This window comes from Topomyia yanbarensis, chromosome 2, assembly GCF_030247195.1.
Source record: "Topomyia yanbarensis strain Yona2022 chromosome 2, ASM3024719v1, whole genome shotgun sequence".
Classification (NCBI taxonomy): Eukaryota; Metazoa; Arthropoda; class Insecta; order Diptera; family Culicidae; genus Topomyia; species Topomyia yanbarensis.
Window position 1 is genome coordinate 14,893,855 of NC_080671.1, and position 19,528 is coordinate 14,913,382.

A 19,528-nucleotide genomic window follows, 5' to 3' on the forward strand; every position below is an offset into this window, starting at 1 on the left:
CAATTATCTGAACTTAATTTCGCTTTTGATGCTAGGTTCCATTCCAATCATGAGTACAGAAGCGAACTGCAGGCAAGTCTTCCACTATGGTTGGCCGTTGCAGCATAAAACGAAGAATCCAAACATTGCGTGAAGCAGCCACGTTCCTACGTGTCGAATCCAATCAAATGCAGTGTCCATAGTTCGTTTTTTGACCACATGGGAACCGTGTTTCAATCGAAATAATTAGATGATAACCGTACGAACGTGGGTCACTTTCACAGGAACTGGAGATACTCACTTCGCTGGTCAATTCTGGAATCATGTTCGCTGGATCGGCCATATATGTAAATAGTATGACCATTGGACTGGCAACAATTTTGACTTTTTTCGGAACACTGTTAAATCAAACGGTAATTGGCTTCTTATACCACTTGTCAAATATGAGCTTTTTCGAAAACTCTAATTCACTCACAACAGTTTTGTATGTGTGTTTGTATGTGAAAATATATGAAAAATAGGCAATTTGAAACAATAGATTCAGTACAAAATGCTAGTATCATCTTGTGCATCCCAAAATCTGTAGATATATAGATTAAGGTGTAAGGATCAACATTGCCAATGACTGCAAATTGATCCGATTTTGCAGTAAAAAGATATTCTCATATAAAGTTATGTGTTGCCTCTCTTTCTCGCACACGCTTAGAATAGGAAATTTAAAAAAAAAACTGGTTGGTCTTCAAAGGTAAATAACTTTGTCGGGAACCTCCAATTAAAATGCGATCTTCAACAAATCTATTCGTTATAAAATAAGCTTCGCGACCGGAAGCTTTAAGGTACGCAGAGTTACTTAGTTATTTCCGAGTTTCCATAAAGATTACTATAGAAACTTCAAACCTCTTGTGCGTGAACTAGAGCTATCGGTAAATGCTCATATTTTGCATATGATTATCATTAGCAATTACCATTCGAATAAACAGTGCTCTGAAAAAAGAGTCAAAATTGTTGCCGGTCCAATGACCATTGCCGAAATATTGGCCAACGTTCGAAAAACTGGAATCTATGTTAGATATAATGTATTGAAAAAAGCTCTAGAAATATGTATCGCCTTGAAACTAATCTACTGCTGTCGATTCAAGGCGATACATATCTCTAGAGCTTTTTTTCAATACACCATATCTATCATAAACGTCAAGCGGAGAAAATCGCGTGTAAAAATTTCCTCAAAACTTTAATTTATTTAAAAATTAAAGATGCACCGTCCGAGGTCATAGCGTCGGAAGGGTGGTGCGTCATAACGTCCGGGACATTACGACGCACCATTCTGCGTCAAATCATCCAAAAACGGATGTTTGTCATAATGTCCCGGATCTTAAAATGCACATTTATTTGCGGGTCTTATGACGCACCCCTCCTGGACGATTTGACGCACATTAGATTTCGGAGCATATGTCATAATCGATATCCTGGACCATTTATTAATTTCAGTGATTCAAGACGTAGTAAAACTTTTACAACAAATAATTTACTTGGATTAATCGGTTTGAAATTTCACTTGTAATTATTTAAACTGATTTCAAAATTTTTAAACGTGTTACAGTTTACGATTTGACCCGGCGCAACTGGGTACAAACCAGTTCTACTATATCCTATCTCCAAAAATATTCCGAGTTTAGCTTTGAAACTTTGCGATAATACTCTCAGGAGTATTAATATTGATTGCAAAATTATAGATTACACGATATTCGTATATGTCCAACTGATAATATAGTGGAATTAATGCTTAAAATAAAAACTGAAAATAAATCTGAACACTTCAAGTTTTATTTTGGTTTGAACACTATTAAGTTCTTCCCGCTAATTCCGCATTTTTGACATATAAAAAAATAGAGAAGGTAAAAGCTTGCTCAAGTCTACGAGGAAAGAGGGGAGCGGATCGAAAAGTGGGTTTGAAAAATATCTTGAGAAAAATCTTTAATCCGAATCAGCTATAAACTGAGAACGGAAAATAGAGCTAAGCAGGCTCATGCGAGCATGAAACTTTTGCCTTTTGCTGGTAGAAGTTGGGAGTTTCATCCGAGTCTACTAGCATGGTCGGTGAGAGAAAAAACCTAATCATCGTGTTTTGCTACCGACGCCGGTAAAAGTTTCTTTAAAAATCCTCGCTTGGGATCACGTAAACATTATTCCCGTACTGTTAAGAGCCGTGTGCGTATGCATACTCCAAGCTATCGGCGTCATTACGATCCTATTGCGATTTAGCTTATTGATTTTTCGTTCCACAGTAGTCAATATTGGCGCTCGCATTCCGGCAAAATCCAAAATTAGCCAATATAGAGTGCCTTTTATTTCCTAAAATTCTTCCGAAGATACTATCCAGTCAACTATCTCAACATCTCGACGTTGATTTGTGGTACATAAATTTGAAACGATGGTGAAGATATACATCTAGGTGAAGATATAAATCGAGTATTTAGACTGGAAACCGACGATTATTTTCAAAAACGCACTTCTAATCTAAAAATCTTTAAAAGAACTGTTATTATTGACAATTTCTGAACCAACCTTGGAATATTGGTTTTACATGATCAACAATATATGCTCAAAAAAGGTGCTCTGTTTGGACTTATTGCCTCTTACTCCGGTGAACGGGTTTTAAACCTTCACCTTCCAGTATTTGAGTTGCCGCTGTACTTCAATTTTCTGAAACGTACACAGATAAAATGCCATAAATTTACTTTTCGATTGCTGGAATCACTTCCTTGGTGTTCCAAAGAGACGACCGGCGTATATTTTTACAATGTTGTAAAACAAGTTCGGTCGTTTCTGATCAAATAAAATTTAGCTGGCATGGCTGTAAATTGATGGAATTAAATTGCTTCTGCTATGACCTAAATATTTGGTCGGTAATAAAATTCAAGGGTCGCTGAGCCGTAGCAATTCATTCAGCAATAAAAATAAGACGAAACGATACGAAACTTGCGTAATATTGGTAGTCTCAGAACATGGGAGAAATACTTAAATGATTACACTGTGCAAGTAAGTAAAAGAAGAAAAAGGGAGAAATATTTTCCATTATACATATACATCGTATTGCAGACCTTGCAGATGTTCTATGCATTCTTCAGAACATGTTCGAATGACAAAGAAACTGACACTGCTCGTCTATAAATTCACCCCATTCCAACAACCAGGCCCTACGTAGATTGGACGTTGTTTTCTTCTGTTCGCTTTGACTCGAACGCCACAAGCAATGGAATGTACTTTTTTGCCTTTGAGAAAATATTATTTCCTTCATTGTTGGTACAATGCCGAACAAGAGCAAATTGTGGTGTGGTATTTAGGTTCGTAGGCACACGGACAGCAAAGAGATTCGACAAATGATGTTTGTATTAATTTAAATTCAAATTTATTTTTTAAGCATTCCTAGAGACTGGCGATGCACTGATGAGGTTTTCGACATCTGCATTTCAAATGAACAAGTTGCAATCTTAAACTCACTCCACTCAACTGTTCTAACTGTCTTGTTCTGCTCACCGTAATGTACTTCGCGCAACAAGTATGGAGAAGAATTGAAAACGGCGCTGCTGCGGTCCTTGCTTGGATGCTACTTTCCAAAGTCGGAATAACTGAAGCAGAACTTACTTTTGTAAATTACTAGCTGTGTATATGTTGGGAAGAAATGAAACAATATACGAAACGACGCAAACAATCTACTTTGTTCAGATGAAAGTTTTCCATCGAATGGCTGCAATAAATGTAGCAATGATGTAAAATTGAAGCCATTTTGCATTCTGCGGAAGATTGCTCGTTTGAATTGAGAAAACTTTACTCCAATGGATCGGTTAAATTCATTTACTGCCAGAAACACACAAAAAATAGAAACCGTATGTGTACTCACCTGCGTATGCGAGTAGAACATGGAAAAGTTGCTAACGATGACAGGAACGGGCAGTGCGATTGTCAACACACCGGCCAGGGCACAAAGCGCCCCCACAAACATTCCCACGTAGGTTTTCGGCGCCATATCGCCGTACCCGACGGTGGTCATGGTGACGATGGCCCACCACAGCCCGAGCGGGATGCTCTTGAACTGATTATCTGGATTATCCTGTATGGTTTGCAAAGGTGAAAAGAGATAGAGGGGAGAGAGAGCGAGTGAATAAGGAAAAGAAGAACAAAAGGTAAATCAAGATGGACATGTGAATCATTGCCCGTTTTATGGGGTTGTCTGACGGGTGAGCGATTGCTTGTAATGTATTACAATGTAACAATATGTGTAAGACTAAGATTGATGGTACAACTGTTTGGATCTGACAGAGTGCAGTCGAGGGTGATGTATAGAGTGTCGGATCCATTTAATAATAAGCACAACGGTGTTTTTGAATAAAACTTTAGATTTGTAAAATTTTCAATTCACATGGATCATAATTTTGTTTTGAATCGGAATCCAGAAACAGAATCAAAAATTATAATGCAAATCCATATCAGGATTCTAATACTGGTTCATGGATTATGAATTCAGACCCTGCAGACTAATTGAAATCTTGATTGTGATTCCTCTGGTTCTACTTCTTGAATTTGTTTCTGAGGTTGGAATATTTGAATCATTTTTCGACATGAGGCTGCCTATGTGGCCGTTAATTTCTGATACAGAACTCCTATCCCTTACCTGATTCATGATTCATGATTCATGATTCATGATTCATGATTCATGATTCATGATTCATGATTCATGATTCATGATTCATGATTCATGATTCATGATTCATGATTCATGATTCATGATTCATGATTCATGATTCATGATTCATGATTCATGATTCATGATTCATGATTCATGATTCATGATTCATGATTCATGATTCATGATTCATGATTCATGATTCATGATTCATGATTCATGATTCATGATTCATGATTCATGATTCATGATTCATGATTCATGATTCATGATTCATGATTCATGATTCATGATTCATGATTCATGATTCATGATTCATGATTCATGATTCATGATTCATGATTCATGATTCATGATTCATGATTCATGATTCATGATTCATGATTCATGATTCATGATTCATGATTCATGATTCATGATTCATGATTCATGATTCATGATTCATGATTCATGATTCATGATTCATGATTCATGATTCATGATTCATGATTCATGATTCATGATTCATGATTCATGATTCATGATTCATGATTCATGATTCATGATTCATGATTCATGATTCATGATTCATGATTCATGATTCATGATTCATGATTCATGATTCATGATTCATGATTCATGATTCATGATTCATGATTCATGATTCATGATTCATGATTCATGATTCATGATTCATGATTCATGATTCATGATTCATGATTCATGATTCATGATTCATGATTCATGATTCATGATTCATGATTCATGATTCATGATTCATGATTCATGATTCATGATTCATGATTCATGATTCATGATTCATGATTCATGATTCATGATTCATGATTCATGATTCATGATTCATGATTCATGATTCATGATTCATGATTCATGATTCATGATTCATGATTCATGATTCATGATTCATGATTCATGATTCATGATTCATGATTCATGATTCATGATTCATGATTCATGATTCATGATTCATGATTCATGATTCATGATTCATGATTCATGATTCATGATTCATGATTCATGATTCATGATTCATGATTCATGATTCATGATTCATGATTCATGATTCATGATTCATGATTCATGATTCATGATTCATGATTCATGATTCATGATTCATGATTCATGATTCATGATTCATGATTCATGATTCATGATTCATGATTCATGATTCATGATTCATGATTCATGATTCATGATTCATGATTCATGATTCATGATTCATGATTCATGATTCATGATTCATGATTCATGATTCATGATTCATGATTCATGATTCATGATTCATGATTCATGATTCATGATTCATGATTCATGATTCATGATTCATGATTCATGATTCATGATTCATGATTCATGATTCATGATTCATGATTCATGATTCATGATTCATGATTCATGATTCATGATTCATGATTCATGATTCATGATTCATGATTCATGATTCATGATTCATGATTCATGATTCATGATTCATGATTCATGATTCATGATTCATGATTCATGATTCATGATTCATGATTCATGATTCATGATTCATGATTCATGATTCATGATTCATGATTCATGATTCATGATTCATGATTCATGATTCATGATTCATGATTCATGATTCATGATTCATGATTCATGATTCATGATTCATGATTCATGATTCATGATTCATGATTCATGATTCATGATTCATGATTCATGATTCATGATTCATGATTCATGATTCATGATTCATGATTCATGATTCATGATTCATGATTCATGATTCATGATTCATGATTCATGATTCATGATTCATGATTCATGATTCATGATTCATGATTCATGATTCATGATTCATGATTCATGATTCATGATTCATGATTCATGATTCATGATTCATGATTCATGATTCATGATTCATGATTCATGATTCATGATTCATGATTCATGATTCATGATTCATGATTCATGATTCATGATTCATGATTCATGATTCATGATTCATGATTCATGATTCATGATTCATGATTCATGATTCATGATTCATGATTCATGATTCATGATTCATGATTCATGATTCATGATTCATGATTCATGATTCATGATTCATGATTCATGATTCATGATTCATGATTCATGATTCATGATTCATGATTCATGATTCATGATTCATGATTCATGATTCATGATTCATGATTCATGATTCATGATTCATGATTCATGATTCATGATTCATGATTCATGATTCATGATTCATGATTCATGATTCATGATTCATGATTCATGATTCATGATTCATGATTCATGATTCATGATTCATGATTCATGATTCATGATTCATGATTCATGATTCATGATTCATGATTCATGATTCATGATTCATGATTCATGATTCATGATTCATGATTCATGATTCATGATTCATGATTCATGATTCATGATTCATGATTCATGATTCATGATTCATGATTCATGATTCATGATTCATGATTCATGATTCATGATTCATGATTCATGATTCATGATTCATGATTCATGATTCATGATTCATGATTCATGATTCATGATTCATGATTCATGATTCATGATTCATGATTCATGATTCATGATTCATGATTCATGATTCATGATTCATGATTCATGATTCATGATTCATGATTCATGATTCATGATTCATGATTCATGATTCATGATTCATGATTCATGATTCATGATTCATGATTCATGATTCATGATTCATGATTCATGATTCATGATTCATGATTCATGATTCATGATTCATGATTCATGATTCATGATTCATGATTCATGATTCGGATCAAAGAATTGTTAGGTGACACTCTCAGCTTCAACGAGACATCCTTCTGGATTCTTGTGAATTCTTGTAAATTCTTGTGAATTCTTGTGGATTCTTGTGGGATTCTTGTGTATTCTTCAATTCTTGGATTTTTGATGTTCAGAACTACATGTAACCCTTTGAAATCAGCCTTATGTTCCGCGGATCAAAGAATTGTTAGGTGACACTCTCAGCTTCAACGAGACATCCTGAGGGGCTTCATCCGTCAACCGCCTTCCATCATCGAGTGCTACCAACGCTTCCTTCACTGAGCGAACCAATCGTTCTCAAAACCCTCTCGTATGGGATGATGCGGGAAGGTTGAATGTCAACTTGGTCCGGGTCATTGTATTCTCCTCAGTGCAGTCTTCATCGATGCTTCGATTAGTTTCCTATATCCCTGCTAGCTCCTCGCAGATTTATTCCAGTGTCCTAGAAAAATTCAGCTGGCTGTCCTCGACGGTAGTTAAATCATCGGATCGCTATTCGACTTGTGTCGTTAACCCGTGTGCCACCTCCAAATGTACCGCGCGCGACAAGACATGCAAACAATGCAATTAACCGCTTCTCCGTACGACGTCCGAGGGCCACTTCAAGAGGTCCCAGATAATCGACCCCAACGTGACTGAATGAGTAAAGGTTCGGAGTGATCCGTTGTACAGGAAGTGAAACCATCCTTGGAAATTGCGGACGATTTCGGTGCACATTGCAGTACCGTACACGAGTACGGTACCTTTCGAACCACCTCGTGGATTCCCGGAATATACAAATGCTGCTTCAGCTCATTTTTTACCGTTTCTCGATACCCGTGTTCAAACTAGTATTTTTAATCCACGGACTTCTCTCCGCCTTCTTGTACTCCTGCTGTTGATGAGGAATACGCACCGATGTTGGTACAATGTGCTTCATCTGAACTAACAACAAAATGCTCTTCTCGTGATTTGTTGCCTTCTGCGCTTAAATCGGCAGATGGTCTTCTTCCTGCAGTTCAGTGGATGATTCAGGGAGAGGGTCTTGGGGATCCGGAAATTATTAACTTTTTGCGAAATTTTAAAATATTTTCTATTTCAAATTTATTCTAATTTCACAAACATTCCAAACCAGATTTGACCACCAAAATCGATTTTAATTAAACGAGGGTATTACATATTACGTATTATACAATGAACATTTCAAAATCGAAATTTCGGACCCCCTCCGAAATTTTTTTCTGTATCCGCTCCTGCTGCAGTTCGAAATGAAGCGCTAGACACACGCCATTGTTCTCACGAGCACGGTCCACTTCGAAAACCGTTCGGTATTAACGATGACAACCGTAACAATCTTCCATCGCATTCGCTGGCGGCAGAGCTCTTTTCGGTCACATTTCTTCGTCTGGATGCATGAATTGAAGCCCCGGCATCCAAGGACTTCCAGAACGTATATCTGGGCACTTGCCCCACTTCGTGATCTGGTCCGCTAAGTTGAACCTTGTCGAAGACAAATTATTGATTGAATCATCCCAGCGACACGCTGTTTGCTACAAGGCTTGGACTAGCTTCTTCCTGAGCATGGTGACTGGAGTGAGAAATCCCGCTGGGTCGAACTGTGCCATCACGATTCTTAGTACAATTCTTTTGGTTGGACGTTTCTTTCCTTGATGAACTCCACAAACTTCTGCTTTCGAAGCAAAGGCAAAGCAGAAGACATCCTCTACCGGATCCCCAATGATACCCAGAACGCGTTCCTAATCCGTTCCTTAATCACGTTTAAAATGTACCGCGGTTTCCGTTCATCCAGTGCTTTCAGAAAATCTGTTGAGTTTGAAACCCACTTTCGTATGCTGGAACCTTATAGCGAATGAATGAACTTCCGCTACTTCTGGATACCTCTCTTCAAACTGTTCAGCATTCATGTCCTTTACGAACTGCGCGAAACTACGTCAATAACATAAACCTGCTGTGCGTCGGTTAAGATCTCTCTGAACAGAAACCTCTGCTCCTGTTGGTCCTCCTCTCGTAGACGAAATTTGTGGTACATCAGCTCCGAGTGAAATCGGTTTTTTTTATGGAAGCGGCAGATCACTCTTGGAAGTGGCACCAGCATATCGGGTCCTTTTAGTAACTCTGAATTAAAAGAGACACGATTCACTATCGCAGCATCCAACACCTTGCGTAGCTTACCGGGTGTACAAGGATGCAATACCACCTTCAACAGTAAATACCAGACAGCAGAACGACGAGTTTGCTCCAACTATTCTGCCGTTGCTTTATGAACATAACCCTTTATCTGGTAGTCTGCTAACTGCTCTCGGACGATTCGATCTAAAGCTAGATCTCTACTAAACTTCCTTTCGAGTGCTAGAAACCAACGCATAGCCATTGGATAGCTGATAGGAAAGTTTCGTTCATCTTCATGCTACAATAAGCCCGTCTGCAATAGTTGGCCAACGCGTTTCGTTGTCTTTTGCAATATCTTTCGAGCCCGCTACTCTTCAACTGGTTTCGTTACTTCATCTGAGGTAATTCCCGTCTCATCGAGGGCGTACTGCTCCCTCATCATGTCATTGCTTGTTAATTTGACGATATGCACGTTCGAGAACGGTTTGGCCGCTGCCTTCTGCTTCTCTGGCCCGTAAACCGTCCAACCCAGTCTCGATCGCACGGCAATTGGTTTGCCTTGGCGATCAATCCGTGACTCCATCGGCGCATATAGATGAAGGTTATCCACACCGATCATAATCGTGGGCAGCTCTTCAGCATAATCAGTTACATTGATACCTGCAAAATGCGAGTATCGCTTTCCCACTTCCGAAAATTGTACGTCCTGTTTCGGTAGCACCAACTTAGGGACTGCGTGGACGTTCCACGTTGACAGCATCAAATTGACACGGTGCGAACCATTCCCGCACCGTTTCATGTCGCCCGTCCAGGATACGATCAATGGCTGCGACTCGACCTTGGCTCGCAACTTATTTGCGACAGCTTCCAGCTATGAGAGTAATAGATGACTCCTCGTCAAGAAATGCTACAGTATTGCAGGCCTTACTACCAATGTACTAGGTGATTGAAGCCATACGAAATATAACTGCACGCCTTTCACTTTTGTGTGTGTTGCAATCGGCTTGCTGTAGGATTTTTATGAACGTGTCCACTGGAAAACAGACAGTGAAAGAATGACCGGGACGGTGAGAATGAAGAAACAGTGAAAATTTATCTTTTTATTGGTAACACCGAGAAAAGATATGTCCTCAACCAGGTATCGAACCTGCGATCTCCCAGTTTATAAAAATCCTTAAGAAAGGAAAAAAACAAAGACTCACGTCAAGACAAGGGCTCTCTGTAGTTGCGCGTATCTTTCAATGTGATGTAACAGAGGGTGATGGTTTCCTTTCATCGAGCAGCGTACCTTGGAATTACACCGGTTATTCCCGTGTATATTTGAACACAGCGTACACAGCTTCAACCGATCGACCGCTTTCAATCGCTCCGGAACTCTCATTATCCTGAACTCATCGCAGTTCTTGATCAAATGATTGGTCAGTTTGCAGACCCAGCAAGCTTTGCTACCATCCCCGCCTCCGTGTTTCGACGATGATTCGTGCAGATGGACAAACATTCTTCTTAGCCCTTCCTATGGTTTGTCGTGCTAAGTTCCGGAGCGAGAGAGTTGAAATTCCTCTACTTCTGACACGTCAGATACTATATCTGTTATGGAATGGGTAAACTTTTTTAGTAGAGTCTCGATCGTCCCACACTTGAGCCTGACCCAATGAAGCTTGCAATTGGATGGCAATTTCTCGACCAGCTCCTGCACTAGCATTGGGCTTCTCATGTGGTCATTCATGCCTGCTGCTTCCAAGTAATCACAGAGCTGTTTCAAGGTGACTCCGAAGTAAATAAAGGTCTCCAATCGGTCTGCTCTTGGAGCCTGCACGTTTTGCACCTTATGAAACAGGGTCCTAAGAAGCTTCAAAGGTTTTTCAAATAAATTACGAAAGTCCTTCAATATGGCCGGTAGTGCATCCGGAAGCACAAGGCGGACCGCTACGAGCGCATCACCTTTCAGACAATCCTGCAATCTCTTCAGGATTTTTATGAACGTGTCCACTGGAAAATAGACAGAGAAAGAATGACCGGAACGGTGAGAATGAAGAAACGGTGAAAATTCACCTTTTTATTGGAAACACCGAGAAAAGATATGTCCTCAAGTAGGAATCGAACCTGCGATCTCCCAGTCTCTAGTTGGGTGCGTTAACCACTCCGCTATTGAGGAACTGTGATGATGTCATCACAAATTCCCAATAGTATCGTGATTACCGCGGTAGCCTCCAATTCCTCCCAATTGACACATCGACCCCCAATGTCTCCTATAAGCAGATCGTCACCTCTCCCTCTCATCGATCGGGCCAAATCTCTCTCGTTATCAATTTTTAGGTCTAGTGAGCTGCGCTCAAGGCTTGAGATATTTATTATCACTGTTTGCCCCCTACCTAACTCAGTAGCTGCCAGACTTTAACAGTGGATAGAAGCTATGGAGAGGGCATGTTGATGTCTGCCTCAAAGCCTATCGACAGATGCTAACAACAAATCCAGTGGTTGATGTGATCTACAACTACTAATAAATAGTGGCCATATTCCCGGCTTACCCTTGAAAGTCGGCAGATTAAACCGATCTTGACCGGCCTAAGTTCCCTCGTCAGCGGATTTCTCACATATCCCCTGATATCGGTTTACGGGCCCTTGCAGCCAATCCTGCATCATCTGGTCTTCGGCTGTTGACACGACATCGCTTCTATTGTCGACCGTCATTCTTATATTGCTGTCGTTCACCTGCCGACAAATCCGTTCCTGCTTCTCCAGATATTCTTGCTCGGCGGCCAGCTGACGCTCCAACAGTTCCTGCCTCTGCTTGAATTTCCGCTGCTGAATTTCTCTTTCGTTGCAATGCATTGACGAGCCGCTTTTCACGTATTTGTTTCTCTGCTTCTCATTTCTACGCCTTCTCAACCGCGACTCGCATAGCCCGTAGTTGCATCTGCTCGGCTAGCGCTTTCTTCTTCACCATACTTTCTTCCTCCAGCTGTTGCCGAATCTCATTCAACGCCATAGTGCCTGGAGAAGATCATCCGTCGCTTTTCGGTTTCTTCGCTATCTTCTTCAGCTTTGGCACGCTTAACTACTGAGTGCATTTCGGAGAGTACCAATCCACGTTGGTTCTCTTCTTCAGTAATTCCTGCACACCTATAATGTGCTCGCTCACAGCATATCCACGAAGTTGGAATCATCACTTGACGACCCGCTATAGATCAAATAGTTGACGGTCACATCGGCTTCGGGTGATTTGGAAGCCATTTTGCTAAGTTCCGTCCGGAAACAATTCATTGATTTTGTTCGGAACTACCAGTGAAAACAAATCCTCTGAAATCAGTCTTAAGTTCACCTGATCAAAGAATTGTTTGTTCCCCTTCTCCTTGCCGCATTTCCTCCTCGTTACACCTTTCCAAACCAACAATATGATATTGAATTTAATCTAATCTGTGTTGTTTGTCGCCAACTGTTCTGTATTCGTCTTTTTCACTTTTATTCCGTACAATGTCGCGCCCGATCAATTATCGTGTTGTACGTAATATCTCTTTTATAACCTCGTTTTTCTTCATCCACATAAAGCGGTATAGTTTCCTTCATTATAAAAGTCCTGTGCCATCCTATCTCAAAGTAACTTCGTTCACTCGAGTAAATATTCTTGGATTCTTGGATTGTTGGATTCTTGAATTCTTGGTTTCCTGGATTCTAATATTCTCGGATTATTGGATTATTAGTTTCTTGAATTCTTGAATTCATTGATGCTAGGATACTTATTGAATTTTTTTTATTTTTGGATTCCTTGATTGTTGCATTCTGAAATTTTTGAGTTTGGGGATTCTTAGATTCTTCTTCTTTGCATTCATGCTATCTTGATTCTTGTTTATTCTGGATTCTTTGAGTTTGGCGCTAATTCTTGATTCTGGATTTTCATTTTAGGCTCTGATTCAGTATCCCAATGATGGCCACTAATTCAGCATACTGATTCTCAATCTGAATAAATTTCTAAATATTAGTTATAGAAACTCATTCTAGATAATTTAACCTAAAAGATATAATTTCAAATGCTCCAACCGATTTTTCCATCTAGATATTGATCCACAAATCTGAACCTTTAACCCGGTCTCAGATTTCCCCAGATTATTCGAATTTTTTTTTTTGCTTGTGGTGAAAAGATTATGACGACGAAACCGTTTCCACCCTCTCAAGCTAAACCCTCGTAGGCGAATTCCATCTAAAGCATCCCTTCCTAGACTGGCATGAAATTTAAATTAATTTTCCTAATCATTATGATCTCAGTGCTTTCACTTTGAGCTTGTTGCTGGTGTATCACGTTGTTTCTCGGGTGTGTGCTGGCTGGTCCGGGTCAAAAGTAGCCGGATCTCGAATGGTCCACGATAATGAAGAACCTTTTGTTTCTATTATTTTCTGCCGTTTTTCTGCTTCTCACCGTAGGATGAACGATGGAGTCTGGCAGGGTGGTTATGAATAATATGAATTATGACGCAGGCATGTTTCTGCCAAGTGACCTTACATGTTGAATTATCGTCGTACAGTTGGTGGAATTCTGTTTTTTTTATTTGCAATGGAGAGTCAGGAACATGAGTTATGGTAAATTAAATTCATGGGATTATAAGACAGAGGAGTTATGTTGAATCCTAGACTCCAGAAACTATTATGAAGCAGACACATGTGTTCTTTTCTCGGTAAGCTGACACAGCGCCCATGAAGATTATGCTTACAGTTACTATTTTCTGCTTAGAATTCTGCGTCCAAACTTTTAGCGAAATGATTTGATTCTTTTCCACAGCTATTAATCAGAACCATTCGTTAGTAACTTGAAACACTCAATTTTTAGAAAGACTCTATTGCAGTTTTGAAGCAAATTGAATTTCTGTAATCTCCGCCATTTTCAGAGATCGTCACTCTTAAAAATAATAAACCGTTGGCTGCACGTTCCGTTTAACCTGGATTCAACTCCGAACCAGACGACGGCACGAGCAGGCATGTAATCGTGATTGATTGATCTTGCCGCTTTCTTGACGTGGTCTTTTCCCACATGATTAATGTTCCGCTGGGATGTGGTATTTCGTTTTCCAGCCAGTCCGTATGTGAGCAGCTTTGGTACACGTGTATACTAACTTACCTGCAGCTTTTCGGCGTAGTAAACCAAACTGGCGAAGACAACAATTCCGAGCACTAGAAAAAACACCAGCAGCGTCAACTCCCGGGCCGATGCCTTGAAGGTGTGTATCAAAATCCGCAATCCCGGCGAATGCCGCGTCAGCTTGAACAGTCTCAGGATCCGGACGATGGAAAATGCCTCCAGCAGACCCGTATGTTCGCCCATCCGTTGGCATACGTCGGTGTAGAAGCTTAGGGTGGCCGCCAGATCGATGATGTTCACCGGTGATTTGATGAACTGGAAGATGTTCGGGGTGACCTGGAAGAGGAAGAAATCAATATAGGTGTCAGAGAATGTTAGGAATAAACAAATTTCAGGTTCCTTTCAATTTTACTCTCATTAGGTACTGATTGAGTGACTTCGAAAAATTAGTTTGACATTGAGGTAGAAAATAATCCACAAAAATTAAAGCGCGCCCATTTTTACTGTGACGTGCATGGTTTGATTAGCTGTGATTTTTTGTCTCACTCCGGTCAATTTCTCTCAATTATTTTGTATTATTTATCGATTGAATTGGGACTGGAATTATTACCATGAATTTGATATTTGGTTTCGGATTGATTACAACTACACTTAGGCTTCAATGGAAAAATACCCTACATACAATTTAAATTGAAAAATGGGCCTTTAAAAATGTTTTCAAAGAAAAGAACGGATTATTTTCGTCATTCTACCGAGCGGGATTGACGTGGGTAAACATTCCCCCATTGTGTTATGCCAACTTCAAACCAGCAGCAGATTCAAAACATGTGTTTGAATTCCGTGTCAACCGAGCGATAATTAATTGCTTTCATTAATTACACTCCGTTCTGCACAATTTATTACAGGTTTGATAAACACGGCCATACTCATTTCCATCTATGCCGGTGTGCTAATGGAAATGATGTGCTATCTTCATCTCGTTCGTTCGTTCGTTCGTTGGCCTCCACGCTCTGGGAGCCACTCGACAATCTACCACCGAGCCGGGAAAGGGTATAATGTCTGCAGGCTTCCTTCCCACGCTCATGAGGTTCCAGCTCCAGTGTCTTTTATTCGTTGAAAATTATTACGGTTGGTGAAATTAATCATTCCAATAGGATTGGAGATATGCGGAGATTGGACTCCAACGGAGTTACTGGTATAGCTAACATGAATATCTGTTTTATTTTTGAATCGAAAGAATTTCTTACACTTTTATGTATAATAATATCCAAATACATTCTTGGCTTAATGGAAAATGGGAAAGTAACATTTGTGAAGTGCATTTTCGAATATTGGAGATGCATTTCGTGGCATAAATGGAGAGTATGAAAAATTTAATCAATCAGGCAGTCGTCAAAATTAACCGCTTCGCTTTATTTAGTGTATGAAACATGTGAGCACGAAAATTTGGTTGAATTTGTTCAAGCACGATTGAAGCATTGTACATATGTTTTGTATGAGCACTCTACACAGAAAAAAATATTTTGTAATTTTAAGTTTATTTTCAAGCACATATTTGGAGCATGAATATAAATGTAAAATTAGGTTCCACCAAAAATCCACACGACTTGTCGTGCTTTCTTCAACGAATTTTATTATAATTCTACACCTGGATTGAAAATTACAGTTTCTTCAAACGGAAAACCACTTCTATGTTTTTTTACACGCTTATTGCTGTAAAATGAATGACATGTGATATTACACGAATGAAAATGTAAAATTGTATGCTTTTTGATGCTCCAATTGAGTGCACTGATTTTAACGTAGTTTTCAATTAAAGTATGTATGTTTACATTCGTATTGATTTACATGTCGTTTAACTTTCATTATTTTTTGTGTGTAGGAATATTATCATCGAGTAACGTCTTGTTTCAAATTGATTAAAGCATGTCAGTTTGGACTTGCAAACTCAATTATCATATGACCACCATTCAGCACACAGTGCACAGCGGTCCGAATCCTGAATTTAGGATAACAAAAACATTTGTGGCTAAACTACTGGTTCAAGAGATTTCATGTCTTCAGAACAAATAATCTGTGTCAATTAAGGCTTCTTTTGAGATGGGTCACATTAGAGTGGCCCTAATTATTTGTACGATCTGGAAACTATTTTCGAAATAGAAAGAGATTGTTCCGAAGTGTTCCGAAAAATTGTAGTACAACCTTTTCCAAGCAGCTTTGCTGAGGACGTCATATTTGTAACTTTAATGGTTTTAAAACCCTAGCCTAACTCTAGTTTTCCATTCTAAGTTTACGAATGATTCACTCTAGAATACCTATCTGTTTTTCAATTTTCACATCTTTCGTTTCTCTTAGTCATAAATTTTCCGAAAATAGCTGACTAACTAGGCTGGCTAGCTAAACACCATAAAACACCAAACTACGTTTTCCGCTGTTCAGATAGATTGGAACACGACTACATTGGATACAACAACTCAGCGGGCCCTTCGCGACACTCGGGCAGTTTTATTTGAGATGTTGTTTATCTATCTGAGCTTATTTTAAAAATGATTGCAAGGTTACCGTTTAACTTTTAATACTACAAATAGTAGTAATATTCTGATTCTTCAAACTAAAATAAAAGGAGAAAAACAAAAATGACCTATGAGATTTTTTTTAAACATACTATTAATAATGGTCTTTAGAATGCAAAAAGAAGAAATCAGTTTCACTTCCTCCATTTTGAGATATCAACATTTGAAAAGGTTGTGTTTTTTTTGCTAAAAATGCTCATAACTTTTGAACTAAATGAGTTATCTCAAATTCTCAAATCTGTCTATATAAATAATATTCGTCTCGATAAGCTCTAACACTTTGGTGAAGACATATTGGAGGAAAAAAATATTTTGAAAAGTTATAACGAAAAAACTGAATTTTTTAGGGTTGTCCTATCACATTAAAGTTACAAATATGACGTCCTCAGCGAAGTTACTTAAAAAAGATTTTGCGGAACACTTGATTGTTCTATCTCTTCTTATTTCGAAAATAATTTCCAGATCGTACAAAGAATTAGGACCACTCTAATGTGACCCATCTCAAAAGATGCCTTAATTGACACAGATTATTTGTTCCGAAGACATGAATTCTCTAGAACCAGTAGTCATCCTGAATTCAGGATTCGGACCACTGTGCAGTGAGGCCAAAATCGAAATTACGAACCTAGCTTATTCTAGTACTCTGAATTCATTTCTGGCTCAAAGAATTTAATTAAAATGGACTAGGGTGTTCCCAACACTCAAAAACCATACTGATACAGGACCATGCATAAACTACGTAACGCAAAAATTCACCTCGAAATTGACTCCCCCTCCCCCATGTAGCGAACGGTCCCATACCCAATTGCGTAACAAATTCGTTTAAGAATTGTTTTTTCTTTGGTAAAAACATTTTACGTAACGTCCAAGCTTACTCCACCTCCCCCACATGTCACATTTTGTTTTAATGGCATGTAACCAAAAGTGGTCCAATTTTAATTTTCAAATTTATCGTGAGATGGCTGAATTATATGCGTCCAACACACGACTGAGCTTGTCCTTTCAAACACTATGCTTTCTGTTGTGTTGTGCTCGTTTCCAGTACACTTTTATGTACAATCTCGAACATAATTATTGGTACATAAAATCGCTTGTACATTCGAGCTCCATTTGCAAACACGGTTAACATAGTGTCGTGGTACTAGTTGTCTCTTTCGCTCTACCCATCATCATCAGCGTTGACTCATTTTGTTTTGTGCGCTTGGGTTCAATGTTTGAGGCGAATGTGTAGGTAGGTATATCTAATTTGTTAGCTGGGTTACCATATTCACAGATTTTTCTGTAATGTCACAGATTTTTTTTCACAATTTTTGATCACAGATTTTTTTTAACAGATGCCAGATTTTTGGCATTTTGATGAAAATTTCACAGATTTTTGGAAATATTGTGATTTATCAAAGATTTTTCGGAAATTTATCACAGATTTTTCCTTTTTCAGTTATCACAGATGGTAAAAAGTTGTTTTTGACCGAAACACAGATTTCAATGTGGCATCCCTGTTTGTTAGTGGTTGCATGTGTAACCTTCATGATATCAATCTGTGCTTTCGTTGCGCAAAGACAAAAACTTTCTTAGCAACAAATTTACGCGGATCGATGGAAAACACAACGAAAATTTATTATTTACGTTTGATCAATTCATTGATTCATTTCCACTTCACGTAGAAATAAAGAGGCTCTTTAGTGTGTATCTTGGTCCCACGCGCACGTAAGTAGAGAAGGCAACCATAAAACATTTTTAAAACGTTCTTCCGATCTAACTTTATCTGAATTGTAGTTTAATTCACTTTCCTACCTGCTTGCCAGTGAGGGGAGGCACAAAAAAGTGGCTCTTCAAGGTGACTCTTTGAACGAAATTGTGCAGCTCTTGGTGCACAGATCTTACTCTTTTTCGTTTTCAAGTTTCTCTTTGTGCGGTCGTTCTGCACATCGCAGTGTTTTTGTGCTGCTCTATTTTTATTTCGCTCTTTGTGGCTCATTGTATGAGCAAATAACAAGCCTGGTTCTCCTTAAAAAAAAGCGCAAAATTTTTAATTTTTTTTTATTTTTGCATTTTTCGGATCTCTAAGATAAGATGTCCAACAAAGGATTTACTCGAATTCAACTTGGTTCGACTGCTAGAGCCCATCAAAATACCAACTATCAATTTGCATATGAAGCTGATAAAATCGGGTCTCCACTGTATTGTAAATCATTAGAAAATTGCATGAAAACAACCAGGGTATTAGAGACCCTCTGAAGAATTTTACAACATAAGAAAAACCCATTTTCTAATGATTTTTTTCTAGTTGAAATAGTCCCTTTAGAAGTAGAT

The 19,528-nt window shown here is 38.2% G+C and overlaps 1 protein-coding gene across 4 annotated transcripts in view; it reads right to left on the reverse strand.

The window, feature by feature from the left end:
* LOC131681288 (potassium voltage-gated channel protein Shaw-like) overlaps positions 1–19,528 on the reverse strand; it is a 232,776-nt gene that overhangs the window by 31,833 nt on the left and 181,415 nt on the right. For all 4 annotated transcript variants that reach the window (XM_058962016.1, XM_058962017.1, XM_058962018.1 and 1 more), the window contains exons 8-9: positions 14,682–14,978; positions 3,881–4,090 (exon numbers count right to left, since the gene is read on the reverse strand). In XM_058962016.1, the coding sequence (XP_058817999.1) occupies positions 3,881–4,090; positions 14,682–14,978 (507 nt within the window). The remainder of the gene's footprint in view (positions 1–3,880; positions 4,091–14,681; positions 14,979–19,528) is intronic.